This window comes from Notamacropus eugenii, chromosome 4 (assembly GCF_028372415.1).
Source record: "Notamacropus eugenii isolate mMacEug1 chromosome 4, mMacEug1.pri_v2, whole genome shotgun sequence".
Lineage (NCBI taxonomy): Eukaryota > Metazoa > Chordata > Mammalia > Diprotodontia > Macropodidae > Notamacropus > Notamacropus eugenii.
Window position 1 is genome coordinate 471,502,434 of NC_092875.1, and position 27,672 is coordinate 471,530,105.

The window sequence follows — 27,672 nt, forward strand, 5'->3', positions numbered from 1 at the left end:
TTTCTATCTATAAAGTAATTCTTTGGTAGTTTGGTATGGCAATGAATAAGTAAATTAATTTAGGTTGTATTGTCACGTGTGTCTTGACAGGTAGATTCCCATGTACTTTATACTGTCTAGAGTTATTTTAAATGGAACTTCTCTTTCTCTGTCCCTTTTTTGTAACATGTAACAGGAATCTTTCTGTAAAGCACATAATTCCCCATTTTAGAATTTATCTAGTCTCTAAATATACATTTCTAAGTCAACTTTGCTTAATGAGTTATCAATAATGACATCAATTTACATGATTTCATTTAACCCTCACCATAAACCTATGAAACAAGGAGTTGTTGTTCAGTCCTGTCTAACTCTTCATGACACTATTTGAGGTTTTCTTGGCAAAGACACTGGAGTGTTTGCCACTTCCTTCTCCAGCTCATTGGACGGATGAGGAACTGAGGCAAACAGGGTTAAGTGACTTGCCCAGGGTCACCCAGCTAGTAAGTGTCTAATGACAGATTTGAACTCATGAAAATGAGTCTTCCTGACTCCAAGCCCAGCAGAAATCAGCGTTCTATTAATACCCTCCTTTGACAAAGGAGGAAAAAGAGATTCCCAGGAGTTAAATAACATCCTCACCTTCTTATAGCTAATGTTGCTGCTATTGCTTGTCCTTCGTTCTCAAAGAGGAGCATGACCTCATGGAGGTGATGCCATGACTTGCAAGTGACTTGGATTTAAGTGAGGCAGGACTGTGCAAAGTCACCAGCCTCACTTTCTCCTCCAGAGCCATCTGGGTCCATAATGCCTGGAGATGGCCCCAGATACAGTGTTAAGCTAAGGTCTTTCCCAGGTAGGTTAGGAAAGAAATGAGGCCAAGACATGGCCTCTTTTACCTAGGCCAAAAAAAAAAATCAATCTGGGAGGGGAAGACCCTGAGTTTCAGGATGAAACAGAAACAACTGCTATTTACACTCAATCTGAGCCATCAAAATACAAACAAGGACCAAGTAAGGCCAAGTTGGGACCTAATGATGGCCAGTCAGTGAGAGCCAGACTTATTTGGGTTAAAAAAAAAAAAAACTGGGTGCAGCCAAGATGGCAGAGTAGAAGCAGGGACGTGCCTGAGTGTTCCCTCCAAATCCCCCAAAATACCTGTAAAAAATAACTCTAAACAAATTCTAGAGCAGCAGAAGCCACAAAATGACAAACTGAAACACATTTTTGGCCCAAGACAATCTGGAAGGATAATAGGAAGTGGAGTGGAGCATGGCCCACGCTGCACCAGCACAGATGGGACTGGAGCAGACCTCAGGGTGTGGAATCGCTGGCAGCTGCTGCAGTTTCCAGACTTCTCAATTCACAAATGCCAAAGACAGCTTCTAAGGTCAGTGAAATGGGTGAGATGGGAACGTGGTCTAGCCCCAGCCTCAGGGTGGCAGCAGCCACTGCAGCAGAAGTAGCAGCTTCTGGAGCTCTCGGCCTACAGATAGTGGGGGAAATGAGCAGCTGATCTGGGTCACAGTCCTGAGTGGCAGTCCTGGGGTGGGGAGGAACAATGGTGGGGTGGAGCAGGTGGTGGCTATGAAGAGGGAATCCTACTTACAGTACCAGTGTAGAAAAGAATGCTTGGGTTGCTCACAGACTAAAGTGTACGCCAGGAGAGGAGTAAACACCTCTCCTTTGATCATACCACTTTGGAGGAACTGAGAACTTACAGGTCCCTAGAGATACCTCTTAAAACAGCTGCACAATACCTCTGAAACAGGAAGTAGTATACCCTCCACTTAACAAAGAGCTCAAAAGTCAAATAATTGGCTGGAAAAATGTCCAAAATGGGGGGGACGGGGGGGGGGGGGGGAATAAGACTACAGCGCAAGGAGCACAGACCAGACCAGTGCAATGAGTGCAGACCGGGATGGAGCAGCACAGACAGGACCCAGAACAGGATTCAGGGTGCCACCAGCAACAGTTCCCAGATTCTTCAACCCACAAACGCCACAGATAGCTTCAAAGGTGAGTGGGAGGGCTCCTTCACCCAGGATAAAAGGGTTCAGTCTGGAGCTCCCCCAGCAGGCACTACAGTGGCAGTTGCCATTTTCAGAGCCCTCCAACTAGAGCCCCTGGGGGAACGGAAGGGCTGATCAAATCCCAGCCCTGAGTCGCAGCCATGGGAGACCTCTGCCTAAAGCCCGTGAGGGAATTGAGCCACTGATCTGATTCTCAGCCCTGAGCTCTACTCAGGGGTGAGGAGGAGCACTGGTGTGGAGCTATGGCAGTAGTGGTGAGGGAAGTAAATTGTAGATTCTGGGCAGAAAAGTTTTTGGTTGCTCCAAGACCAGTGTGCAAGTCAGGACAGGAGTAAACACCTCTGACTTGACTGTGCCACCTTGGAGGAACTGAGAACTTACAGGTGACCAGAATATACCCTCCTCTTGACAAAGGTTTCAAAAGTCAAGTAAGTGGCTGGGAAAATGCCCAAAACAGGGAGAAAAAAAAGACTATAGAAGGTTACCTTGTTGGTGAACAGGTATTTTCTTCCATCTTTTTGTATGAGGAAGAACAAAGCATAACATCAGAGGAAGTCAAGGCTTCTGTGTACAAAACCTCCAAAATAAATATGCAATGGTCTCAGGCCATGGAAGAGCTCAAAAAGGATTTTGAAAATCAAGGAAGAAAGGTGGAGGAAAAATTGGGAAGAGAGAGTGATGCAAGAAAATCATGAAAAGTAAGTCAACAGCTTGCTAAAGAAGACCCAAAAAAATGCTGAAGAAAATATCACCTTTAAAAATAGAGTAACTCAATTGGAAAAAGAGGTCCAAAAAGCCAATGAGGAGAAGAATGTTTTAAAAAGCAAAATTAACCAAAAGGAAAAGGAGGTTCAAAAGCTCACTGAAGAAAATAGTTCTTTCAAAATTAGAATGGAATAGATGCAAGCTAATGACTTTATGAGAAACCAAGAAATTACAAAACAAAACCAAAAGAATGAAAAAATAGAAAATAATGTGAAATATCTCAATAGAAAAACAACTGACCTGGAAAATAAATCCAGGAGAGACAATTTAAAAATTATGGGACTACCTGAAAGCCATGGTCAAAAAAAGAGCCTAGACATCATCTTTCATGAAATTATCAAGGAAAACTGCCCTGATATTCTAGAACCAGAGGGCAAAATAAAGATTGAAAGAATTCACAGATCACCTCCTGAAAGAGATCTGAGAAGAGAAACTCCTAGGAATACTGTAGCTAAATTCCAAAGTTCCCAGGTCAAGGAAAAAATATTGCAAGCAGCCAGAAAGAAAAAGTTTGAGTATTGTGGAAATACAATCAGGATAACACAGGATCTGGCAGCTTCTACATTAAGGGACTGAAGGGTTTGGAATATGATATTCCAGGAGTCAAAGGAACTGGGATTAAAACCAAGAATCACCTACCCAGCAAAACTAAGCATAATACTTCAGGGGAAAAAATGGTCATTTAATGATATAGAGGACTTTCAAGCATTCTTGATGAAAAGACCAGAACTGAATAGAAAATTTGACTTTCAAACACAAGAATCAAGAGAAGCATGAACAGGTAAATAGGAAAGAGAAAAACATAAAGGACTTTCTAAAGTTGAACTGTTTACATTCCTGCATGGAAAGATAATATTTGTAACTCTTGAGATTTTTCTCAGTATTTGGGTAGTTGGAGGGATTACACACACACAGAACACAAGGTGCATTGAATAAGAAGGCATGATACCTAAAACAATAAAATAAAATTGAGGGGTGAGAGAGGAATATATTGGGAGGAGAAAGGGAGAAATCTCTCAATTGTATCCCTTCTTCTTTACTTCTACGTTTTCTATCCTAGTTTATCCCCTTCAGTCACCTATTGCAATAGTATCCTAACAAATGAGTCTTCCTTCTTCTAATCCACTTACCTTCCCTTTGTTTCAAGGAATCCTTCATAGTACTGCCAAACTAACCTTCCTTACTGAAAGATCTGGTCATGTCATTCCTCTGCTCAAAAATTTTCAGTGGCTTCATATCCTATATCTAGTATTTAAGTTCCTCAACAATCTGGCACCATGTTACCTTTCTAACCATCTCATGTCACTTCCCTATATGCTCTGTCCTGGAATGTTCTCTGATTTCCCCACCTTCATAATTTTGCCCACACCATTCTCTATGCCCTGGAATATCCTCCTTTGTGATTTGATGAATTCCTACCTATCTTTTAAAACTCAATTCAAATCCTACTTCTTCCATTAAAACTTTCATCATATATGTAATAACTTCTCCCCAAGGATTTCATGTAATAATGCACATTATTACTATTTTCTATGTTGGTCTTCTTTCCCCAGAAGACTGTAAATTCCACAAGGTTCAGGACTGTTTCTTTGTTCTATTTTATGTTTCCTTCAGAGTTTATTTTGTGCAGGGGTTTTTATTATTAATATTGTTGTTGTTATCCTTACTATCATTATTAGCAGGAACTTTAATAAAGCTGAATTTAATACATATGTATTTGAATGAACTCAATCACAGATTAAATGTTTCATTTAATAAAGTGTTACTTTAGCTAAAATAGTTTCATTACAATAGAGTGCAGGCCCTAAATTATTTCTCACTACCAATTTATTTAATGAGGAAAACCTGCAAAATTTAAATAAAATTTTAAAATCTCAATAAAAAAGTTACAAATTACATAAAATATTTTAAAAGTAAATTAAAAGACTGACACCACAGGAATACAAAATGAAAGATGTAATCATGTACCAAAACAATTAAAAATGAAAGATTACTAGATTAGGTAAGTACAAAACAAGTTTAAACTAACTGCACAGTAATTTCAAATCTACCAATTTAAAATTTTCTTCCAACTCACTACTACTTTTTTAGCTAACAAGTTGCTATTGTTCAGTTCTTTTCAGTTGTGTTCAAATCTTTCTGACCTCATTTGGGGTTTTCTTGGCAAAGGTATTGGAGGGGCTTGCCAAGTCCTTCTTCAGCTCATTTGACAGATGAGAAAACTGAGGCAAACAGAGCTAAGTGACTTGCCCAGGGGCACACAGCTAACAAATGTCTGAGGGCAAATTTTAACTCAGGAAGATGACCTTTCCTGACTTCAGGCCTGGAACTGTCCCACTACACTACCTAATTGTCCCCAACAAGTCCCTACCTCAAATCTATTAGAAAACCTAACAGGGCAGTCAGCTAATCATTTGTATTTCAGTTTCATAAAAAGTGACTGTGTGGCCAAGAAAATACTGGGTCCTCAGATTTTGAAAGTTATGTTATTTAAAATATTATTAAATTTCTTAAATTGAGATTTACATAATGTGGAAAATATGGAGTAAACGAGAGCAAAAACAAGGGTGGATATGACTTTTAAGTCAAATTTATTTAAATCACTCATCAAGAAGACTCAATTTATATCATTTTCCCTTGCAAAATATATTTTTTTTTCCTTGCTCAAAATAAAATCAAAAAATTTCTCACTCAGCAATTTGGAACTATGCCCAAAGAGCTATCCATCTGCGCATACCCTTTGATCCAGCAATACTATTAGGTCTATCTCCTAAAGAGATGAAAAAAGGGGGTAAAGGACCTATTTCTACAAAAATATTTATAGCAGTTCTTTTCATAGTGGCAAAGAATTGGAAATTGAGGGAATATCCATAAATTGCAGAATGGGTGAACAAGTTTTTGGTATATGATTGTTAATATAGCAATACTGTATGATGATCAACTGTGAGTGACTTACACTATTCTCAGTAATACAATGATCCAAGACAATTTCAAAGGACTCATAATGAAAAATCCTATCCACCTCCAAAGAAAGAACTGTTGGAAATTGGAAAGCAGAGACAAAGCATATTTCAGTATTTTTTTGTGTTTTTTTCCTTTGGGTCTGTGTCTTCTTTCACAACATAACTAATATGGTAATACGTTTTACATGATTGAACATGTATAACCTATATCAAATTACTTACTATTCCAGGGAGAGAGAAGGGAAAGAAGGGAGAGAGAAACTTTGCAACTTACAATTTTTTTTTTAAATGAATGTTAAAAACTGTCTTTACATGTAACTGAAGGGGAAAAAATATTATTTAATACATATAATAAGAAAGAAACAGGAAAAAATTTCTCACTCATATAGTAATCATTCTCTTAGTATGCAATAAAATACATGACAAGTTAGTAAGAGTTCAACAAGATTTTTTTAAAATGAAATTTGTACTAATCACAATACATACATTTGAAAATAGTAAAAATGAGATTATTCAATTTATAGAAGATATGCTTGCTTACTTATTATATTGAGTGATGCTGCATATTCTGACCATTTGTGGCATATGGGATTCATAGATTCCTTGCAAAAATTCTTCATAAGACTGGGATTCAGCAGACTGGGAACCACTGATCTAGGAAGTACTACAAAAGAAAACAAACTACTTGTAGGCAGTAGAATTTCTCATAACTGGCAACAGCTGCTACTAAAGAACACTCAGCACTCTCTAGAGATGGCTACAACCTTAAACTTCTTCATCTAAGGTTTTTATTTCTAATTTCATATGTAGAAGCTATGAAAAAAGGAATTTTATTTATAGAAATTCATTTTACATAAAACAACTATTCTGTGAAGTGAGGGATGCCTGTAGATGCTATTAATGTCTTATTGCTTGTTCACTACCTTTTAATAATGAGCATAATCAAATATCCAAATCAGATTTTCAGCAGTTAATTTTAAGACATGGTAACGAATCCATAAACTAAATACTGATATCTCTTTCCAAACAGTGCTACATTTTTCCATTATTTCTAAATAAGAATAGGAAATAGAAACTTAATGTGTCAAAGCATCATTAATTCCCTGCGGTCACTGAAAAAAATCATTATCTACTCCATGGCCTCCAGTACTTATATGTCAAATTTCTCCTTCAAGGCATTATCAAGGCAACACACTGTCACTCTATTAAATTACACAGTTTAGTATAACTTACTACTTGTACCGTTCCATCCTAAGATTTATACTAGTCTCTACAATATTCTATCAGCATCTTCCATGTAAATAGCTTCAAAGCACTTTCAACTTATATTAAGAGTTTTAATTTTCAAATTACTTTGAAAGCATAAAATATAAGAAAGCCTGTATGTATATTAACCTTTTTGAGTCTTATATAAACAGTATATGAAATTAAAATTTAAGTACCAGTCTAACCTAAAATTCTGCATAAAGATCTTACTATGAACCAAACTAAAACATATTTAAAGTCTGAGAGGGCCATCACCTTTATGTATTAAGTTTTCCAAGCGAAAAACACATAATGATAAATAGATATAGGTTAGCCCTAACAAGTAGTTAAAATCCCATCCCAAATCCTAACAAAGTTAATTAATGAAGTATTCTATTGATGTACAAAGAATATATCAATGTTTAATTCTTCCACAGAACTCTGTAGGAAAAATCTGGTTAAAAAGACACTCAACATGATCTTTGTGCACCAATTAAAATCACAAATACATTTAATTTTTATTGTTTTAGGAATTCATGGACTCTTAGATGACTTTTATGGTCTCTTTTAGCTCTAAATCTATGATCATATAGTGTTATTATCCAAATTTTTAATGTAACCACACCACTTTCCAATTATCCAGATACAGTGACACCCACCAAGCTGTAGAAGCCACACAGAGAAATGGCCGTAAGAGTTTACCTATTTATCAAAAGCTATCTCTTTAAAAGGCTGATGTCTATTAATGGCTTAAAACTGCACAGTAGGGGGTTAATGTTGTTGTCTGACTCACTTTCATCAGTTTAAGTACCCATTAGCCCTCATTACCATAGGTGCTCCACTGGTCTTTTGAAGTCTATTTCAGCTCCAGCCTGGCAAGAAAGTGGAGCCTCTTTCCTAAGTCTTGAAGACTGAAGTTTTTCTGCTTGCTCAGAAATCAAAGCAACCTTCCTCAGCAATTGAGTCATTCCTTTCTTCATATGAGTTAGATGAAAGGCAACTAATTTACACTGAATGGAATGCAAAATGATTGCTTACATATAAAAATTTAAAGCTAGCTTTCAGCATAATCATTATTGACACTTTGGCTATCATGAGATCTTAGATTTAGATGTCTAATATTCTCAATTTGGTGATAAGTAAACTGAAGTACAGTAAAGTGAAGTGACCTGATCATGATAACACCATTAGCAACTGTCCAGGGCAATATTCTAACTCAGGTCTTCCAAAATTTCACTGCTGTGCTTTATTTCTGAGTAGCTTTCAGGATGCAAAAACTTTTAGCACCTACTGACCAAGGGCCATTCCCCAAAAAAGACATGTGTAAGTCTTCAAAATGAAGAAAAATGAAAATAATCAGTAAATATGGAGGAAAATATTATATATCACAAATAACATGAGAAATGAAAATTAAAATGACTCAGTTTTCACATTTCATGTCCAACGAATTGTTAAAGATATGAATAATCAGTAATGGAGGGACTATGGGAAGTCAGATACCAAGTTACTCTTGATGGAGCTGTGAATTAGTCCAACCCTCCTGGAAAACAATTTGGGATTATGCAAGAAAGGTCACTAAACTCTTCATATCCTTTGATCCAGCAATTCTACTTTAAATTTAAATTCTACTTCCAGGCATAAATTCCAAGGAAGTCAAAGACATAAAAACAAAGGGTATATATGTACATATATGTATATATGTGTATATATGTGTATGTATGTATATGTATATTTTCTTTAAATATATACACAATATTCATGACAGTACTTTTCTGCTAGCAAAAAACTGGAAATAAAACAGGAACTGAATGAACAATTTGTGGTATATGAACATAATGCAGCTCTACTGCACTTAAAAAAATTAGGAACTCAAAGAAGCAGACTTATATAAGCTGATGCCAGTAAGCAAAACCAAGAGAACAAAATATGAAATATAAATAAAAACAACACAAAACAGCAACTGATTTCAGAATAAATGAAATGTATAACACATAATCCAGAAGTCAGATGGCTAGACAAGGCAGACAGGCGTACGCTAGTGGTTGTATTGACTGGTTTTGTTTTGTTAAAAGAGAGAGTCCTGGGGCAGAGAGGAAGAGAATATAGGAAAATTGTAATGCTTTAAAAAGGCATTAATAAAAAACAATTTCATTCAAATAAAAATTTTTTTTAAAACCTAACTGGAAGATAGAATGACAAAGCTGTGAAAGTCCTTTAAATTTCATAAGAAATCTCCCTCTAGACCTCTTCTTTAAATCCCTGGCTTCCTTAACCTCAAATACAGCACTACTTGTCTACAGGGAGGACTTTCCTGGTCCTCCCAACTGCTAATGTTCTTCCATACAAGGATACTTTGTATGAGTTTTGTATATACTTGTATATGTACATGCTATCTCCCTTATTAGAATATAAGTTCCATGTGGACAGCGAATGTTACAATTTTGTCTTTATATCCCCACTGCCTAGAACATAGTAGATACAAAATAAATGTTCAACTGATTGTAAACCTAATTAATATATTTATCTTTTATGATTTCCAAAGATGTGTGAAGCATTTTGATAGCAATAAAAATTCAAAGCCATAATAACTGTTTCTACTTTTCTCTCATTTTTTTTCAGGCCAAAAAGTTCTCATGAAAACACACAGGATAAGGGGTCACAATAAACAATATTGTTTTATTCAATGTAAAGAAATGTAAATTTTGTTTCTGATTGCAAAGTATTTGTAATTTCAAGAGATCACTGAAGATTGCTGTTTTGGGATTATTGGGAAGTGAGGAGGAGGAGAGGGGCAGAGAATGTTCAGAGGTTTGCCTTAGAAAGACTGATCTGGCAGCAATATAGAGGATAGAGTTGTGCTGAAAGAACCTGCAGGGAGAGAAACCCATAAGGAACCTACTAGCCTAGACAAGAGGTAATTAGGGCTTGAACTGTAACAGCAACAATGATAATGGAGTAGAGAACAAATACAAGAGATATTTCAGAAAATTGCCAGGACCTGGTGACTAACTAGATATGGGGTGACTCCAAAGATGACTTCAAGATGGCCTGGAGAATCCTGTTGTCATCAACAACAACAAAAAAGGGGGATTGTCAAGAAAGAAGCTGGTTCAGGGCAAGGTGAAAAAAAAGTTCACACTTAAACATTTTAAGTTTTATGTCCCATCAGAACATCTAGTTAGGATTCTAGCAGAGAGAACTACTGATCATACTGGGAAAGTAACTTTACCTCTCCAAGCCTTAACCTTCCATGTCTGTAAAATGAGGGAGTTGAGATAGTCTTTAAGATCCCTTCCAATATTCTGTGATCTGGGCTTTGAGGTCAGGGCTGAGTGTGATAAAATGGAAAGAATGCCAGGTTTTAAATCTTAGCTTACATTTAGTACATTTGTAACCGTGGGCACTTCACTTAACCTCTCTAGTCTCAGTTTTCTCATCTATAAAGAGGACTGGACTAGATGACCTCTAAAATCTCTTCCAGCTTTAAATCAATGACTCTATGTGTAGATCACAATCATCTTAATAGAAGTGAGAGTTGCAGCTAAGGAAGCAGACCAGATGGTTAAGGGAGGGAGTACACAGGGAAAATAGCACAAGGCTAAGGCCAGAACCTAAAGAAATAGAGGACAAAAAGAACATAAAACAATAGGAAAAGAACAAGAAGGGTGCCGTTATCAGAGAAGTCAAGAAGATGTTAAAGTGCAACAGAGTTTATAAAGATAATAAAAAGCTACTGATTTGGAAACTAGCAGCCACCTTCAAATATACAGTATCAGTAGTGTGGCAGAGGCAGAAATTAAGTACTGGCAGCAAATGTAGACTACTCTTTGAATATTCATAAAAACAGCTGTCCCAAACTCTCTGAAAGCAGGAACCAAGTATTATCAATATTGTATTACTCGCCTATTATAGCATCTACAGTAGTAGTACTTGGTGTACACATTCAACATAAGCTCCAGGGGAAGAAACTTCTTTGCCACTTACAGATAGTCTTGTTGCCTGGGGCACTCAAAGATTAAATCCCTGGCCCACCCTCAGAGAGTCAGTGTTTGTGTCACAAGCAGAACATGATCTTAGGGCTTCCTAAATCCTAAATCATCTCTTTATCTACTATGCTAAGTTGACATAATTTGATAACAATGACTGAATCATTAAAAAAAAAATTTTTAATTATGTCCAGTATATGTACAATTCCCAATTTAGAAACATTCTGGAAAATCATTTATAAGAAAGTTGTTTAGGATCCAGAACACAGTTTCCCCATAGAAAAGACATTAGGAATAATGGTAATACTAATAATATTTCACTATTTCATCAACACAGATTTATATTAAAGGAAGGCTGACAAGGAACATGGCCAAAATCAGTAAATTCATTAAGCATATGAATATACATGGTTTGTGAACATGATTTCCATCAAAATTCCATTAAATCAAATATATTTAAACTGAGGGGAAAGGAAACCTCTTAAAACAAGTAGCTTAAGAACAATTTTTTAAATTTATTTTTATTTTTTCAGTATTTTCTTTTCCCTAGTTACATGTAAAAACAATTTTAACATTTTTTTTAAAACTATTGAGTTCTAAATTCTCTCCCTTCCTCCTCCCCCATTGAAAAGGCAAGCAATTTCATATAGGTTATACATGTAAGAACAATTTTTTAAAGTAATATAGGCAACTTATTACCCCCACAAAGTTGTTCAGAATGACTCAAAAAGAATTTGTATGGCAATGCCTCCTTTAGACAGGGCTGTTCCCTATAAATGAGTTTTCTAAATAACTTAATTTTATGGAACCCTTTAAAAATACCTAAACTTTTCATAAAATGATAAAAATTTTTCTGAAGTATATTACATACTACTGTGCCTTCTTACATACAATATACTGGACATAATCAGCAAGAAAATTCCTACATTTGGAAATAAAAACAAATCTGCTACCACTCTGGGATGGCAAGGCAACTTTTATATTTCTCCAATGTTTGAATGAAGCCATCCTTGTAAATACCTTGATGATTTAGGGTAATCATAAATATCAATTTTTGTACTGACTTGTTAATAACCCGAAGATGCAGCTATAGAGTTCTCTCTACCTTCACTGAATGAAACCAACCTATTAAGTCTTTTGAATTACTTTGCATTCTTCCAAAATGGTTCTCACAGACTAACAGTTTTCACTTCTTATTCTTTGTAGCAATCAGTACATGGGTCTCTAAAAAGCTCTTCCTTCTTCACACAATCCCTCCCCACTCTCCAAGTTCACCCTCCCCCCCACTAATAACAACTGCTTCTAATATTTGTTGAACTGCAAAAAGAGACAAACTAAGTTGTTAAAAACTCTGTGCAAAAATATGCTGAGTACATGAGCTTTAGTGCATAGTGCTTATCTAACATCTCAACTTCTTCTAGAGGTCTTTTTTACTTATTCCCTTATTTATGGCTATGATTCAGAGAGGTAGGGTTACCCTTTTGTGACCTCTGAATAACCTGAATTTACTAGTGTAAATTCATCAATGGTATATCCATAACAGGTTACTGGGAACATTCAACAGTATATCACTAACCCCTAAGGATTGTTTCACATAGGGAAAATCTGCTCTCCTACAAAATGTTTCTTGTTGCTACTGTCACAGATGAAATACTGTACTAGATGGCCCACTGACCTGACCCAGCGTAGCATGTCTTTGCTCTTATGTCCTAAATATTTAAGAATATCATTACCTGAGAATTCAAGATTATCATAGTGCTACTGCTTTTCTGACCAAAAAAAAAGGCAATAGCAAATGGAAGAGACAAATTTCAATTCCCATTTCCAAAAGTTTAAAAGCTCTTAAGCGGGGCACATTCACAAACAAACCTTGGACTTTTCTCTTTTGAGGCCAAATAGATAGATACCTGTCATTTATAACTCTTAGCAATTATTTCTCTGCTTTTTCTTCTACCAATTAATTCTTGACAGGGAGCTGGTAAAAAGTTGATAAAATTCCTCTGCTTCAGACTAACAGTACTTTAGACCTCCATTTTGAGGAAGCAAATAAATTACTCATAATATGATTCAAAAATACAGAGCCAATTTTCAAAAGTGGAAAAAAGAACACATAACGTTACTTCATCCCACAGCAAAGAGCAGAATATAGATAAGGAGAGTAAATCACAGGGCTATGTCAACTCCAAAAAGTTGTTATCTACCACATTTACATCTAACTTCAAAAAAGGGGATGATGGGCAAGTGAAGAAATACAGAGAAAAAATTACCTGTATAGCTGATTACTTCAGATCACTGCTTAAGAGCTTGAAGAGCTGAGATTATCAAGCCTAATCAGGCTACATGTTTTCAATTTTTGGGAAGTGGTACATATTTGATTAACAATGTGGGGACTGAGAGAGTAGAGCCAAGATGGCAGAGTAGAAAGACGCACATACTCTAGATCTTCCCCCACAGCCCATAAAATACCTGATGAATGACTTTCAACAAATTCTAGAGCAGCAGAAGCCACGACGGAGTGGAGGACACTTCCAGCCCATGGTGACAGGAAAGGTCTGTTACACTGAACATGGAGCAGAGCCCAGCCTAGCCTTGGCCGTACGGCATGGCACCAGGAGGAGGACCCAAGCAGGCCTTGGGGGCAGAATCCCCAGCAACAGCACAGATCCCTCAATCCACAGGTGCCAAAGGTCACTGAAAGGGCTTTTTCAGCTGGCTGAGAATGGAGCAGAGTCCCAGGCAGAAGCAGCAGAAGCCGAGATGGCTCCCACAGAGGGCAGCAGCCGGCATCCATTGTTGGAGGCATCCATTGTTGGAAGTATCATCATAAAGCTCCTGGGGGAACTGAGTAGCTGATTTGAATCTCAGCCCCTAGTGCTGGTCTGAATCTCAGCCCCTAGTGCTGGTGTGGCAGAACTGGAGGCCAGGTAGTTGTGGAAAGGAAATTCTACTACTCACAGATTCTGGGCACAAAAGTATCTGGTTGCTCCCAGACCAGTGTGCAGGCTTAATTGTGCCACCTCAGAGGAACTGATATCTTACAGGCCCCAGAGTATGCCCTACTCTTGACAAAGAACCCAAAAATCAAGTAACTGGCTGGGAAAATGCCCAAAAAAGGGAAAAAAATTAAGACTACAGAAGGTTACTTTCTTGGTGAACAGGTATCTCCTCCTATCCTTTTGGATGAATACGAACAAAGCTTACCATCAGGGAAAGACATAAAAGTCGAGGCTTCTGTATCCCAAACATCCAAAATAAATATTCAATTGTCTCAGGTCATAGAAGAACTCAAAAAGGATTTTGAAAATCAAGGAAGAGAGGTGGAGGAAAAATTGGGAAGAGAAATGAGAGTGATGCAATAAAATCATGAAAAGCAAGTCAACAGCTTGCTAAAGAAGATCCAAAAAAATGCTGAAGAAAATAACACCTGAAAAATAGGCTAACTCAATTGGCAAAAGAGGTCCAAAAAGCCAATGAGGAGAAGAATGCTTTGAAAAGCAGAATTAGCCAAATGGAAAAGGAGGTTCAAAAGCTCACTGAAGAAAATAGTTCTTTCAAAATTAGAATGGAACAGATGGAGGCTAATGACTTTATGAGAAACCAAGAAATCACAAAACAAAACCAAAAGAGTGAAAAAATGGAAGATAATGTGAAATATCTCATTGGAAAAACAACTGACCTGGAAAACAGATCCAGGAGAGACAATTTAAAAATTATGGGACTACCTGAAAGTCATGGTCAAAAAAAGAGCCTAGACATCATCTTTCATGAAATTATCAAGGAAAACTGCCCTGATATTCTAGAACGAAAATGACAAAATAAGTATTGAAAGAATCCACCAATCACCTCCTGAAAGAGATCCAAAAAGAGAAACTCCTAGGAACATTGTGGACAAATTCCAGAGTTCCCAGGTCAAGGAGAAAATATTGCAAGCAGCCAGAAAGAAAACGTTTTGAGTATTGTGGAAACACAATCAGGATAACACAAGATCTAGCATCTTCCACGTTAAGGGATCAAAGGTCTTGGAATATGATATTCCAGAAATCAAAGGAAGTAGGATTAAAACCAAGAATTACCTACCCAGAAAAACTGAGTATAATACTTCAGAGGGAAAAATGGTCTTTCAATAAAATAAGAGGACTTTCAAGCATTCTTGATGAAAAAAAATCACAGCCGAAAAGAAAATATGACTTATAAACACAAGAATCAAGAGAAGCATGAAAAGATAAAAAGGAAAGAAAAATCATAAGGGACTTACTAAAGTTGAAGTGTTTACATTCCTACATGGAAAGACAATATTTGTAACTCCTGAAACTTTTCTCACTATCTGGGTAGTTGGCGGGATTATACATACACATACACATACATACACACACACACACACACACACACACACACACACACACACACACACACACACACACCCCACACAGAGCACAGGATGAGCTGAGTATGAAGGGATGATATCTAAAAAAATAAAATTAAAGGGTGAGAGAGGAATATAAATGGGAGGAGAAAGGGAGAAATGGAATGGAGCAAATTATCTCTCATAAAAGAGGCAAGAAAAAGCCTTTTCAATAGAGGGAAAAGGGGGGAGGAGAGAGGGAAAAAGTGAAGCTTACTCTCATCACATTTGGCTCAAGGAAGGAATAAAATGTACACTCAATTTGGTATGAAAACGTATCTTACAATACAGGAAAGTAGGCGAGAAGGGGATAAGCAGGGTGGGGGGGGATGATGGAAGGGAGGGCAAATGGGAGGAGGGAGCAATTAGAAGTAAACACTCTTGGGGAGGTACAAGGTCAAAAGAGAGAATAGAAGAAATGGGGGGGGCAGGATAGGATGGAGGGAAACATAGTTAGTCTTATACAACATGACTGTTATGGAAGTCATTTGCAAAACTACACATATATAGCCTATATTGAATTGCTTGCCTTCTCAGTGGGGAGTGCAGGGAGGGAGGAAGGAAAAGAAGTTGGAACTCAAAGTTTTAGGAACAAATGTTGAGTATTATTCTTGCATACAAGGGGGAAATAAGAAATACAGGTAATGGGGTATAGAAATTTATCTTGCCCTACAGGACAAAAGAGAATATGGAGATAAGGGAAGGGAGGGATGTTAGAAGGGAGAGCAGATTGGTGGTAGGGGTAATCAGAATGCTAGGCGTTTTGGGGTGGGGAAGGGGAGAGATGGTAAGAAAATTTGGAACTCAAAATTTTGTGGAAATGAATGTTGAAAACTTAAAATAAATAATTAAAACAATAACAACAAAAAACAATGTGAGAACCATACACATTTGTATTAAAAGAAGTTTTTAAATTCACAATGCTACTTTAGTAAATATTCCTGAAGGAAAAAACCTACAATAAATCTATATATGCCCCACACATCCTCAGAACGTGAGCTGTACAACAGTGAGTGAGTGGTAAAGGTAAAAACAAACTTGGGAAGATGCCACAGTTTGGGAAAGGTGGTTTCTGTAAGGGTTGCTGTACAAAAATCAATACAATTTCCCCATAGGTTCATGATGTAAAATTCTATAATCAAGGCTTGTAGATTTGTAATTATGGTATGTCAGCTACATTTAAACAAGAGTGTTAAAAGATTGTTAAAGTTAAACTAACACAATTGCAGTGTGAATTGTCTTAGTCTCACTCTAATCTACTGATGTCACTTTCATTTAATCAGAGGCAAACTATGGGCCAATGTCAGTGCTATTTCAAATGCCCTAACACTCTATGTTCACGTTAGATTTTTGTTCATTAGCAATGCAAAATGGCTATGTAAAAATATATTTAAGAAAGTTATTTTTAATGTATTCATTTATTCACCAGCAGAACATTTCAGCTGACTTCATTGTAAAATAAGCTGGTTTCAAAGTGAGTAAGCAATCTTTTGTATTAACTGAATGGGTGCATTTTTTTCTTAAGAGAAAATTTTCAAAATCATACAGTGAACACAAAAACAATAAGCCATTTATTTTTGGAAAAGAGTAGTTTATTCAAAACTGTATGTCAGCAACTAGCATAAATTCCATATTTTTCTTCTTTCCTGGAGAAAATTCTTTTATATATATTTAAATGTGGAAGGGAACTCAGAAATCATCTAGACCAATGTCTTCATCTTACGGACAAGGAAACTGAGACTCAGAAAAGTTGAGTGATTTGTCCTAGGTCAGAGAGCTAGTGTTATAGATAGGATCTGAACATGTCTTCTTGACTCCAAATCTTTCCACTCCGATGCAACAATTTTCCTTTATTATATAGCTTATATATTAAAAAAGTGCTATATAACACAGTTGTAGAAGAAAAAGTCTATTTGTAAATTAAAATAATGTTGTACATTATTATTTAAAAGTTTAACATGATCAAGATATGGCATATAATATACAGTATGTAGTTATATATAGTATATAGTAGTTATATATGTGTATATATGGTACAGTCAGATGTACTATAGAGAGGGAGAGAGAGAGAGAAAGAGAGAGAGAGAAGAGAGAGAGAGAGAGAGAGAGAGAGGGAGGGAGAGGGAGAGAAAGAGAGAGAGAGAGAGAGAGAGAGAGAGAAAGAGAGAGAGAGAAAGAGAGAGAGAGAGAGAGTTCTCCTACAAGGAAAGCAACAAGTGACGAAGACTCCTTGAAGAAGTAAGCTCTAACAAATAACAACTATAACCATATATCTCAGTTAAATGACTTCCACAAAACAAGCTAAGCAGGTCAGAGGCAGCTGCCAGAAGACCACTGCTTTTCAAAAGGCATGTATTACCACAAAACTCACTGAAGATTTCCAGGTATGATAGCATGAACAAATGCATTTTATAACCAAATTATCTAGGTATTTCAGGAATCATATGGTGAAACACACACATAAATTTTATTTTCATACAAACTAGAAAATAAAATGGATAAAACTGGGAGGGGAGAACTCTTGTTATAACATTTTTTGTAAAAAAAAAAAATAGGGAATTTTTAGATATTATAAAGCTCAAAAATCATCATCATTGAAATGGGCTAACTTTAGATTACATGATTTTTGAAAAATTATATCCAGCCAGGTGATGCAGTGGACAGAGCACTGGGTCTGGAGTCAGGAAGACTCCTCTTCCTGAGTTCAAATCTGTCCTCAGATATTAGCTGTGTAACCTTGGACAAGTCACTAACTCTATTGCTTCAGTTTCCTCACCTGTAAAATGAGCTGGAGAAAGAAATGGCAAACCACTCCAGTATCTGCCAAGAAAATCCCAAATGGGGTCATGAAGTTGTTAGAAACAACTGAACAACAATCCATGTAACACTAATCAGAGGAATCATAGAATGAAAATCATAAAATTTCAAAGTTGGAAGGAGCCTAAGTAGACAGCTAGTCGAAGATGGCTACCAAAGAAATCCCCATTATAACATATTCAACAAGGTATCATCCAATCATTTCCTGAAGATATCTAAGGAGGGGAAGCCATCACTTATTATCTCTCTAGGTAACTCATTCCAAATTTAGACAACTATAATAGGAAGTCTTTTCGGACAACAAAACGAAATTTGTCTTTGTAACTTCCATCCGTTGTTCATGGTTCTCTAAAGCCAAACAAAACAAACCTTATCCCTCCTCCACATGAAAGTCTTCCAAATACTTGAAATAAGTTGCCGTGTCCCCAGAGTCTTCTTTCCTTAAGCTGACTTGTGTTCAGTTCCTTCTACTGATGCTCACATGACATGGACTGAAAGCCCTTCACCATCCTAGTTGCTCTCCTCTGGACATTCACAAGCTTATTAATCTCCTTCTTAATGAAATCAGACAAGAAAGGAGGACTGTGAGACTACCAAATTAAAAAAAAACTGTCTGGTACTCTGGTGGTAACTGTTGTCCTCTAATATAGCGAAAGCCATGGGGATTTGAAAGAACAGTTATAATTCCTGCTCTTCAACCAACTAGCTATGTGACCACGGGCAAATCACTTTACCTCCCTAGGTCTCAATTTTCTTTTCTATAAAATGAGGAAATTAAACCAGAACAAGGATTTCAACCCTCTTTCTGCCCCAAACACTCCTAGGTTCAGTTCTGAGTCATATATTCAGTCCTCTTGCACTTTTTGCTCAGGTGACTATGTAATCAAATTAGCAAATCTTGCTGAAGAAAAATATTTAGATAATAATACTACAAATAGATTCCATAAACTTCTAAATGAAAATGAAGTTGGAATGTGAAACCACTAGACAAAACAAACAAGACGCCGTCTTCTGCCATCAGACATGCCACATTCAGAAGTGAATTTGGTGGCACAAATGCTTTCTAGCAACTGAATAAGTTTGAGCCCACTCTCCCCAGAGACATGGGTGGTATAGAGGCTCAGGGAAAAATGGTCACATTTCTACATCAATGACATGGGGGGGAAGGGGGGATGTAGAGGGGACCATGCTAACTGTAAGTGGTAATTTATATTAGAGAGAGCATACTAAAACAAGACTTGCACTAATGTCATTAGAGAAAACACCATAACTTATTAGGGGAAATCCCTAGAATCCTAAGGAGATGATATAGCCTCTGGGGAGTTAATTGGACAATGATGGTAGGAGTTAGGACAAGGACCCAAGGGTTTATATAAGCTACACTAATCTTATTAACCAGTATACTACAAGAGCCTTAACCATGTCCCTGAATATTTAACATTATACCTTGTACAGAGGAGACATTTAAGAAATGTTTGTTGATTTTGGAGTACCTCCAAAGGATAACGACCAGAATGATAATTTCACTTTGGTGAAAGGAAATGGGTCTCCTCAGTCCAGGGAAGACATGAGGGCTCTCATTTAAAAACTCTGTATTTGAACTACTTGAAGGACTATCTTATGGAAGAAATATTTGACTTCTTGGCCTCAGAGGGTAAAAGTAAGAAGCTATGAAGAGGCATACTTAAGTGTATTGCATGGGAAAATTTCCCTATTAATTAGAACTGTCCAAAAGTAGAATGAGTTTCACCACAAGGGTGGAATCCTTTCTTTATTTTAGCCTATTATATTTCTCTACTGATCCATCTAATAGATATAAGACATTTCAACATATGAATTAGCCATGTGACTTTTACTCTATATGGCTTTAAATTTTCAACTTTAAATTTCAAGTGTGGAGAATTTGAGGCCTATGTTAAAGGTCGTAAGGCCAAGCACCTGAGGTAACTAGAAAACCTTCCTCACTAAATGTGCTTTTCTTCCAGGTGCAGGGTATTACATTTCCCTCAATCCTCTCTCTTAACATTCCAGTCCTAAGCAGCCTCTTCCTTAAGAACTAGTAAAAAGAATATCTTTTTTTTCTTTCTTTCATATCATATTTTCAGTTGCTCTCAGAAGACAATCATCTGAGAGAGTGGTTATCAGTTGCACTCTTCTTTCCTCCAAGACAATCACTTTAGGAAGAGGTGATTACATCTGAAAATCTAAAAATCATTTAATAGATAACTGTTAAAATCCATACTGGCATTATCCTAAGTTTTACAAATCAGTGATACTGCTATCTGCCCATATGTGTTTTATCTATTCATTCTGGTTGAGGTGTTTTTTTTTCCTTTTGGGTAGCAATGCAAGAATAGAGGCATGTGTCTCCTCCCCACGTCCCTCAATAAACTCCAGTGATTCCCTTATCTTTTCCAGGATCAAACATAACATCTGCTGGATGCTCCAAGTTTCTTCATAATCTAGTTCCCTCCTATCTTTCCAAGTTTCTTACACTTCATTCCTTACACAGTCTTCAATTCAGTGACACTGGCTTCCTGCATGTTCCATAAACATGACAATCCTCTCAGTCCCAGCCATTTTCTTGGCTGTCCCCAGTGATGACGCTATTCCTCTCCTTATGTCCTGTGCTCTGCCTACTGACCTCCCTCGGTTCCTTTCAATCTCATCTTTGTAAAATCACTTCTTTGAGTGGAAGCCCTCCCCAATCCTTTTTAATTCTAGTGTCTTCCCTCTGTTAATTATTTCCTATTTATCCTACGTAAGGTTTGTTTTGTATGCATTTGCTCACAGTCATCTCCTTCACTGGATTGTAAACTCCTGAACCACAGTAATCCTTTTGCCTTTTTTTGTGTCCTCAGTGATTAAAGGTGCATGTAATACGTTTATTGATTGATTCGCTATTCACGCATCACAAGACTTTAAAATGTTAACTTGCTACATAGGGCAAACCTAAACTATAATTTAGGAAATGACTGGTAAGCACAGTAACTAAGACAAAAATTCCCTCATGACACTGGTGCAACCAAAACAAAATTAACACCCAAAATACAGGCCATGTTACCAGGGGAAAAAAACTGGGCAGATTATGTGGCAAGGATAACATATGGACCACCAAGAAGGATTCCATGAAACCACAAAAATCTAACTGGGAGGATGAAAATTCAGTGAAATATGCAAAGAGTCAGGCTATTTGAGTAAGTTTATTTTGTCGTTCAATGGATCTACATTCTGCACTTAAATGGCAGCCTCAAATAAAAATGTTAGTTAAGGAAGATGCAGTAGAAATCATGATACATGCTGAGAAAATATCTTTGCCCAGTGTATTCAGAGTTTCTACAATAACGCAGTCATGCATTTTTTAACATCTCATCTATATTGGATCCAAGAGATTATGGTTCTTGTCTACTTGGTAACTAAAAAGTATGCTGGGATTTGTTATAATCTGTTGTTAGAAATTACTGAAGAGAGATATGTTCTAATTAATTATTTGTGGCTACTTATCCAAAGTCACAAAATTTTGAAAATGTCATTATTTTTCAATGTTTATTATCAATTATTTGTAAACACAACCCACTTGACCCTTTCTCTCAAATCTTTTCTATCAAGTACCAATGCTTTGACATCAGAAATACCAAAAACAAGTCAAAGCCCCATAACACTTTTACCACACTTCAAAAGAGTCATCAATACTTTTGTCCTGTAAAAAGGAAATGACATATTGATTTCAAAATCTGCTATCTTAAAAACAATTTTTAAAATTTGCCAGTCATTAATTAGTTACTGGATAAAGATATCTCATATAATGAAAGCATGAAAAGTCATCTTTTGGAAGTCTCAAAGACCTGGCTTCAAGTACTGCCTCTGAGAGATACTAGCTACCCAACTATAAGCAAGTTGGTCAGTCAATTAAACACTTATTAAGCACCTCCTATGTGCAAGGCACAGTGCTAAACTCTTGGGGACAGAAAAAGAGGCTTCAAAGAGCTTACAATCCAATGGGGAAAACAACATGCAAACAAATATATACAAAGCAAGCAGTATACAGGATAAATAAGAAGTCATTAAAAGAGAAAAAGTACTGGAATTAAAAAGGGATTACAGAGATCTTCAGATAGAAGGTGGGATTATAGTTGGGACTTAAAGGAAGACAGGGAGGTTCACAGTGGGAGGAGAAGAGGGGAGACACTCTACAGGCATGACGGACAGTCAGAAAAAAACACCCAGAGCCCAGAAACATAAAAAGAACTATGTACAAACAAGTTATATAAAGATCAATATTTGAAAGTCACCTTTTAAATTACAGACATATGCTAAGTAGATGGAGTGAGTTATCACATCAATTCTTCCCAGGGATGAAATCACAGATCCAGATGGAAGAGAAGTCAACAGAAGAAGCTCATACAGGGCAGGGAATGAATGATTCACTGTCAACCCTATATTCCAAGGATCTGGCACAGCAGGAAATGTCAATGGAATTTTAAGTGTATTAACTTCCTCCCACACCACACTTATTCCCTTTCCCACCTTAGAACCATTGCATAATCTGTTTCATAAGTCTTGAGTGTGCTCTCATCACATCCAGCACTGCCCAACTGGAACTGACTAGCTGTGTCCCCAGTGTGGCAGCTACTGCTTCTCACAGATTGTTGTTTGTCCTTCGTTTGGGAAGAAGACCAATGACATCATGAGGATGGTGTCACCAATGACATCATGAGGATTTGTGCATGAACTGGATTTAAGTGAGGTAGAACTGTGCAGAATCACCAGCCTCACTTTCTCCTCCAGAGCCATCTGGGTCCACTGGCAAAACACAGATCAAGACAACTGGAAATGGCCCAGGATGCAGTGGGAGACCTTGGACTTTTTAAACTAAGAGATCTCAGGTTGTCTGAGGCAACACCCATTTAGTGACTAAGGCTAGGTAAGAAATAAGGCAGGGGGCAAAACCAAGATAGCAGAGTAACAGCAGAGACTTTCAGGAGCACTGCCCCCAAACCCAGCCAAATATCTGTAAAAAAAGAAAAAAAAAAAGGCTCTAAACAAATTCTGGAACTGCAGAACCCACAGAATGACAAAGTGAAGCAAAATATCCAGCCCAAGACAGCCTGGAAGGTCTCCAGGAACTGTATATCGCACTATGCTGGGAGCAGAGCACAGTCTGGCACAGAGAGGACTTGAGCAGGCCTTGGGGAGACTGAATCTCTCACACTTGTGGTGGTTTCCAGACTTCATGACCCCAAAACGCTGAAGATAAATTGGAAGGTCAGTGGGAAAAATCTGTAGGACTAGTGCAGGAGAGTGGAGTACTCTGGCCCTGGTCCCACAGGGAAGCTTGGGGGGAAGGAACCCACAGCAGCAGCAAAGGCAGCTGCAACCACCGTTTCTAGAACTCTAGGCCCTCAGGCAAGTAAATGGCTGGGAAAATGAGCAAACACTGGAAAAAATATTAGACTATAGAATCTTACTTTGTTGACAAGAAAGATCAAAACATGCAAACAGAAGACAACAAAGTCAAAGCTCCTCCATCCAAAGCTTCCAAAAAAAAATATGAATTGGTCTCAGACCATGGAAGAGTTCAAAAAGGATTCTGAAAATCAAGTAAGAGAAATAGAGCAAAAATTGGGAAGATGCAAGAAAATCATGAAACACGAATCAACTGCTTGCTAAAGGAGACTCCAAAAAATGCTGAAGAAAATAACATTTTAAAAAATAAACTAACTGAAATGGCAAGAGATCCAAAAAGCCAATTAGGAGAATGCCTTAAAAAGCAGAATTGGCCAAATGGAAAAGGAGATCCAAAAGCTCACTGAAGAAAATAATTTCTTAAAGATTAGAATGGAGTAGATGGAAGCTAATGACTTTATGAAAAATCAAGAAATTATACAACAAAACCAAAGGAATGAAAAAATAGAAGACAATGTGAAATATCTCATTAGAAAAACAACTGACATGGAAAAGAGATCCAGGAGAGATAATTTAAAAATTATGGGACTACCTAAAAGCCATGATCAAAAAAAGAGCCTAAACATCATCTTTCATGAAATTATCAAGGAAAACTGCCCTGATATTCAAGAACCAGAGGGCAAAATAAGTATTCAAGGAATCCACTGATCACCTCCTGAAAGAGATCCCCCCCAAAAAATTCCTAGGAATATTGTAGCCAAATTCCAGAGTTCCTAGGTCAAGGAGAAAATATTGCAAGCAGCCAGAAAGAAACAATTCAAGTATTGTGGAAATACAATCAGGATAACACAAGATCTAGCTGCTTCTACATTAAGGGATCGAAGGGCATGGAATATGATATTCCAGAAGTCAAAGGAACTAGGACTAAAACTAAAAATCACCTATCCAGCAAAACTGAGTATAATACTTCAGGGTAAAAAAATGGTCTTTCAATGAAATAGAGGACTTTCAAGCATTCTTGACGAAAAGACCAGAGCTGAATAGAAAATCTGACTTTCAAACACAAGAACCAAGAAAAGCATGAAAAGGTAAACAGGAAGGAGAAATCATAAGGGACTTACCAAAGTTGAACTGTTTACATTCCTACATGGAAAGATAATATTTGTAACTCTTGAGACTTTTCTCAGTATTTGGATAGTTGGAGGGATTATATACATATATATAGACAGAGAGCCACAGGGTGAGCTGAATAGGAAGGGATGATATCTAAAAAAATAAAATTAAGGGGTGAGAGAGGAATATATCGGGAGAAGAAAGGGAGAAATGGAAGGGAACAAATTATCTCTCATAAAAGAGGCAAGAAAAATCTTTTTCAATGGAGGGAAAAAGTGAAGCTTACTCTCATCACATTTGGTGTAAGGAGGGAATGACATGCACACTCAATTTGGTATGAAAATCTGTCTTACACTACCCTAAAGTAGTGGAGAAGGGGATAAGCAGGGTGGGGTGGAATGATAGAAGGGAGGGTACATAGGAGAAGGGAGTAATTAGCAGTAAACACTTTGGGGACAGACAAGGTCAAAAGAGGGACTAGAATAAAGGAGGGCAGGATAGGATGGAGGGAAATATAGTTAGTCTTTCACAACATGACTATTATGGAAGGGTTTTGCATCACTACATATGTATAACCTATATTGAACTGCTTGCCTTCTCAGTGGGGATGGTTGGAGAAGGACGAAGGGAGAGAAGTTGGAATTCAAAGTTTTAAAAACGAATGTTAAAAATTGTTTTTACGTTGAACTGCGAAATAAGAAGTATAGGTAATGGAGTACAGATATACAACTTGCCCTACAAGTAAATAGAGGAGATGGGGATTAGGGAAGGAAGAGGTGTGAGGGGGAAGGGAGGGGTGTGAGGAGGACAGAAGGGGTAATCATTATGCACAGTGACTTGGGGTGGGGAAGGGGAGAGATGGCAAAAAAATTTGGAACTCAAAATCTTGTGAAAATGAAGGTTGAAAACTAAAAATAAATAATTTTTTTAAAAAAGAGAAATAAGGCAAAAAATGTCTTTACTGACTAAAAAAAAACACAAAACACAATGAAGAAAGAGATGAATCATAATGAAGAAAGAAAAAAGATCTTTGCCAACAAAAACCCACAGACAGCATGGTCCACAGAGTCACAAGGAGTTGGACACAAACAATATAACATAGACTCCTTGAAGGCAGGAGTGTTCTATTTTTGTCTTTGTACCACCATCCTAGAATAGTTCTTGGTATGTTCCTTAAATGCTTGATTCATAAATTGAATGAGACCACTATAAAAGGGACTGTATTATTACTTCTGAGTATTTTAATCTAATACTCAAAAAGTTTTGTAGTTTTGGCCCTACTCTTAATTTCAATATAAACACATGTTAGGCACCAACTCATTACTTGATCCATTTTCTATACTTTCTTCCCTTCCAGTGATTCAAAGTTCATAGGGTCTACTTGTGCCTGACCCGTGACAGAGCCTTCCTAGATCATGAGTCTGATCAGCCAAGTGGGTCACACTGTCCCACAATGACCCAAACATCTGATGATGAGGAACTAACGTTCAGTAAGTCATCATTATAAAAATCAGCATCTGTGGAAATAAAGACCTTTATCTCCAAGTGGAAAGTGCTGCCTGAGAAGCTCTTGGCTTCCTGGCATTCAAACAGTCCGATGCAAAGGCGTGGCAAGGCAAAGCAAGTGCAGACTGAACTCATGAATTCACACTTTCCTCTTCTGCCAACAAGCTGTGGACAAAAGGTTGGCCCCCCAAGGAGCAGGGCGGGTGCCACAACATCTCCCTTCCCTGCCAATGATGGGGAATAAACTGGGATCTAAGAGATCAGTTTCTCTTAAAGGGCACAATTAAATAGTGACCTTCAAGCTTCCCACAGCGCAGTGGGGCACAACACGTGAACCTCAGCGCAGTGGGGCACAACACGTGAACCCAACAGAAGTTTTGGCGGGGTAGTGGACGGAAAGGAAACACGTTTGGGGGGCGCTGTGGGGTGAGCCCCCCACTCCCCCAGGCTCCAGCACGGAGAGGGGACCCCGGCGGACCCGCCCCCTCGGCACAACTTTCTGCAGAGTCCCACACCATCAGGCACGTGCAGGCCCTCAGGCGCCCGGGGGCCGGAAGAGGCTCAGACTCGGGCTAGCCCCGCCCCCCGGCGGAGCCGGGCCTCGAGACCACCAGGCCTCGGGAGCGCCAGGCCGGGTCTTCGAGGGAGGGGGCGGCGCGGCCCCTCCCAGGCCCCCCGGGCTCGGCCCCCCGCAGGAGGGCAGGGGCGGGGCGGGGAAGCCAAGGGGTGCGGCGCCAGCCTCCATCCCGTCCCCGCCCCTCGGTCCGCGGCCGGGCAGCTAAGATGTGCCGAGGCTTGGGGTGCGGCCTCCCCCGGGGCCGAGCCGCCCCGGCCGTGACGGAAGAAGCAAGGGAGACGTCGGCACTCACCGCTTCACGACGCCCGTTTTGATCTTGATCTGCCTCACGCGTGGATCAGCCATGGTCCCCCACTGAGCGCGGCTGGCGGAAGGACAGCGAAAAGTGGGGACTCTGAGGGAGGAGACCGAGCGCGCTGAAACCGGTTATGTCCGCTAACCCGTGGGAGGCCCCCGTGCGCATGCGCTGCCCGGGCGCGGCCCGAGCTCGCTCTCGGCGTGGCCCCTCCTCCTTCCTTCCCGCTTCCCCGCCCCCTCTGCTCTGACCAATGGGAGCTCGGGGATAGGTGGAGCAGCCGGTCCGGCCCCTCCCTCCCTCAGTAGCGCGTCCTTTCTCAGCTCAGGTAGAGCTGTCTGCGCTGGGTGGGGCAGCCTGAGCTGGGCGGGCTGTGGGCCACCGGTGGCGCCAGACGCGTTTCCATATACTTAATAAATTATTGGACTCTTTACTATTGTTTATACGATTATTTATAAGATATACTATCGACAGTACATCGTGTGCAATACCATATACTATAGCGTTCTAGACTGTGTGGTACATACTGCATAAAGTTACAGTAGACAGTATACTAGCCTAGACCATACTCTAAATAATTGGATA

The 27,672-nt window shown here is 38.4% G+C and overlaps 1 protein-coding gene across 2 annotated transcripts in view; it reads right to left on the reverse strand.

Annotated features, from left to right (window-relative positions):
* The window catches only part of TBCA (tubulin folding cofactor A), a 99,639-nt gene extending 72,293 nt beyond the window's left edge, over positions 1-27,346 (reverse strand). Inside the window, exons 1-2 of one of the 2 annotated variants that reach the window (XM_072606400.1) lie at positions 27,085-27,298; positions 6,282-6,404 (exon numbers count right to left, since the gene is read on the reverse strand). In XM_072606400.1, the coding sequence (XP_072462501.1) occupies positions 6,282-6,325 (44 nt within the window). In that variant the 5' untranslated portion in view covers positions 6,326-6,404; positions 27,085-27,298. Of the gene's footprint in view, positions 1-6,281; positions 6,405-27,084 lie in introns of both variants that reach the window. The other variant, XM_072606399.1, reaches the window with a different exon arrangement.
* Positions 27,347-27,672: the final 326 nt, after the last annotated feature.